This window comes from Plasmodium gaboni (genome assembly GCF_001602025.1).
Source record: "Plasmodium gaboni strain SY75 chromosome Unknown, whole genome shotgun sequence".
Lineage (NCBI taxonomy): Eukaryota > Apicomplexa > Aconoidasida > Haemosporida > Plasmodiidae > Plasmodium > Plasmodium gaboni.
This window is the reverse complement of record NW_017385491.1, coordinates 1-4,063: the sequence shown is the minus strand read 5'-3', so window position 1 is coordinate 4,063 and position 4,063 is coordinate 1. Positions and strand designations below refer to the sequence as shown.

Sequence of the window (4,063 nt, the reverse complement as noted above, 5' to 3'; positions counted from 1 at the left end):
TTCCTATATTACATGAAATTATTATATTGTATTCTTTGTATTTTTATTAATAATTGGAATAAATTATTAATTCAAATGATAAATATATATAATTGATATATGCATGTTCATCTTACATAATATGTTGTACATAAAAATAATATAAAATAGAATAAAATAACAACAAATATTCTGGAAATATATTTTTTTGGTTGTTTATATTCCTAGTATTATAATAATTTATATTCATTGATGTTTTACAATAATTACATATTCTTAATATTTAGTTACATAATATGTATAATACGTTATTATTATCATTGTTATATATTACATTTTGATATTTATATACATAATTACTAAACCCAAATTACATAAAGGTATATTTGATATACATATTATAATACGTTGTGGTATTTTAATTTATATATATACTATATATTAATTATGATTGTATTGTAGTATCAATATTTATATAATATTCTTTTTAGTTTGTTATAATATATTATAATTATTCTTATTATTAGAAATATGAATCATTTTATAAATATTAAGGTCATATAAATTAATAAAAACAAAATTAAAAAATTTATGTAGTTTGATTTAAAAGTTTCTAAATTTTATTAAAAAGCACATATTTATACTAATATTGTCTCATTAATTTAATATAATATACAAAATCAACAAAAACAAAAAAAAAAGAGAGTAGTTCAAAAATATATATATATATATATATATATATATATATATATATAAATATTAATATATAAATATTAATATATTAATATACAAACACATATATATATATATATACATATATACATATATACATATATATACATATATATACATATATACATATATATATATATATATACCAACAAATCGGTTCATATACCAATCAAATATACATATATACATATATATATATACCAAAGAATATACCAACAAATCGGTTCATATACCAATCAAATATATATATATACATATATATATATATATACCAAAAAATATACCAACAAATCGGTTCATATACAAATCAAATATATATATATATATATATGTATCTTTAACTACATATAATTCCATTTAAACCATTTTACAACTTGTTCTAACAGTTTTTTCGATAATATTCAAAACTAACGTACCAATGATTGATATCAACAAATCGAATATTTTTGTTGATATATATATGTTTCCATTATTAATTTATTATTATAATCATTTTGTCTATTCATATTTGGTAAACTATTATTACTGATACTACATATTGTACTTGTATTATTTTTAATTTGTGCCCTGTTATGTTAATTTTTTTATTTCTTTCTATCATAAATGGAAGTGGAGGATATTATTACAAAATTTTACTAACATCCCCATAGTATTAAAAATATGTGGGAAAAACATATTTATAATACCTTTTGTATCTTTTCTTATATTCCTTTTTTTTTTGGTGATGGTGCGCCCCAGACCATACATGTTGTATTCTTTAATATATATAACATTTTGCTACATTCTCATATATCCATCTCCCAGATTCTATAATATAGCATGAACATTTCGATTCAACTACACCCATTATTTCATTTTCCATTATCTATATATATTTGTAATCTATATTTTAAAGAAACTGACAAATCAAATTCTCTGTTTTCTTGATTTTTCTTAAATTTATCAAAAAACTTATTCATACATCCAAACATATTAAATATAATCCCATTGGCATGTCCTTTATTCATTGATCTCATTATAAAATTAAACATATATGTTAAATCATACACTCCAATATAATCACATAAATTTTCAGAACTAAACAACATCATAAATAAAAGAGATGGATCAATTAAAGTCACGTCATCAACACATTGCATACCTATACTATCATATTCAGCTCTTTTTTCTTTATCACTTAAATTTTTGATATGCTTCATTCACTTTTTGAAATTTTATTTTTGGTTCATCATTTCGTGGATTTTTGTCTGGATGATACTCTAAACCTAATTTATAATAATTATTTTTTATTTCATTTGAATATGTATCTGGAGTTATATTTAATATATCATAATATGTTGTGTCTGGATGTTCAAATTTGTTATCAGGAGATGAAACTTTTGTTTTTTTTCTTTTTTTATCAAAATCGTTTTTTTTTTTTTTTCCACATAATCATTTCTTTTTTATGTTCGTTTTCATCACCAGGTTCTTTCCTATATGATGTGTATCTTTCTCTTCATCCAAAAAAAAAAACATTTTCCTTCATATGATCGTCCCAATATTTTTCTAAAGATTCAGATAAATTATTTTTCTCATTTTCAACTAATATATTATTTGAGTTCGTTGACATATATATTTTTAGGTCGTTTTTTCTTGATTCATTTATATCATGAACTCTTTGACTTATCTTACATGTATTCATTTTCTTCCTCTCTACATTTTTTGTACATTTTTTTTTTAAATACCTTAAGTGTTGTTTCGTTTATATTTGTATTAATTGTTTCTAAAGATAACATCATTGTACTTGATATATCAGATTCAATTACTTTATTTGTTCTACCTGCAAATTTACATTCTCCTACATTTTTAAATATGTTGGATTCCTTAGATCTTACATCTCTTTTAGATTTAATTGATCTTTTTGATATATTATCATTATTAAAATTCCCAAAATAGTTTTCACGCATATTAAACAAATCATTTGATACCTTATCATATATAATTCCATTATTTTATGTATTACTCAAATTATTTATTTCAAAAAACTTTTCATTAAAATTTTAAAAATATATATATATATATATATATATTATATTACAATTTAAACGTTTTAATAATACAGATTTGTTCCTATTGTTATCAAAGAGAGAATATATGGGTACATATTTGTTATATAATTTTGAATATGAGTTAGACAAATTTCTCATGTTTAATAATTTAAAATATATTTATGTGTACATTTTTTCCCTATTTTTTTTTTAAAGGTAAGAAAAATAAAATAATTATATACACACATAACATCCTATAAGTAAGTTTTACAACACAAAAATATATATATATTTATCAATATTATAATTGCTTTTTATTATAGAATATAAATTCTTTAATAAAATATAGGTAAATATTTGAATTAATATATAACATATATGAAACTGTACATATCTTTAAAATAATATAATATCTATTTGTAAGATTAAAAAAATTCGAACCCTTTATATTTTAATATATATATATATATATATATATATATATTTATATATATATTTATATATATATTTATATATTGATATATTACTATATTGTCTATATATTTTTAATTATATATTATAAATATTGTCTAGAAACAAAATCCTTAAAAATATATATATTATAAATATGATAATATTTATAAGCAAATAAATAATTTTTAAAAAAAAAAATTTTAATAAAATATTTTAATTTATTATATTTCTTTTTTTTTTTTTAAATAATACCATATATATATAATATTATAAAACCAAAACATAAAATTACTATTTATTTTTTTAAAATATATTTATATGTATATAAATAGGATTTTAAATAGGATTTTTATTATAGTTTATATAATAATAAAAATAAATATTATTATATATATATAAAATAAGTAAATATATCAAATATATGTTTTTTTTTTATTATTTTATATATTGTGAATACAAATAACAAAAAAAAAAAATATATTCTATATAATTTATTTTATGGCTTTAAAATTTATTTATATTTCTTTTCATTTTATATATATATATATATATATATATATATATATATATATATATATATTAAAGAAAAGTACATTATATTATATTAGTATGTGAACATATAATAAATTAGAAATATTATATATATATATATATATATATATATTTTATTTATATAATTTTAATATATGTTTTTTTTTGAATAATATAGTTACACATTTTAATTATATTATGTGTGGTTCATTATATATATATATATATCAATATATATATATATAAATATATATGTGTATAATAAATTATAAAAAAAAAATTATTGAGGTACGAAATATTTTTTATGTTTATAATTTTAAAAAGAATTTCGTAAAAAAATT

General features: G+C 16.9%; 1 pseudogene across 1 annotated transcript; it reads right to left on the bottom strand.

The window, feature by feature from the left end:
- Positions 1-1,468: 1,468 nt before the first annotated feature.
- PGSY75_0029500 (DnaJ protein, putative) lies at positions 1,469-2,897 on the bottom strand (annotated as a pseudogene; the record flags this gene model as incomplete). Its single annotated transcript is given in 6 exon segments — positions 1,469-1,573; positions 1,581-1,895; positions 1,897-2,124; positions 2,126-2,422; positions 2,424-2,750; positions 2,778-2,897. Coding segments are annotated over 6 exon segments (1,392 nt in total).
- Between the last annotated feature and the right edge of the window lie 1,166 nt (positions 2,898-4,063).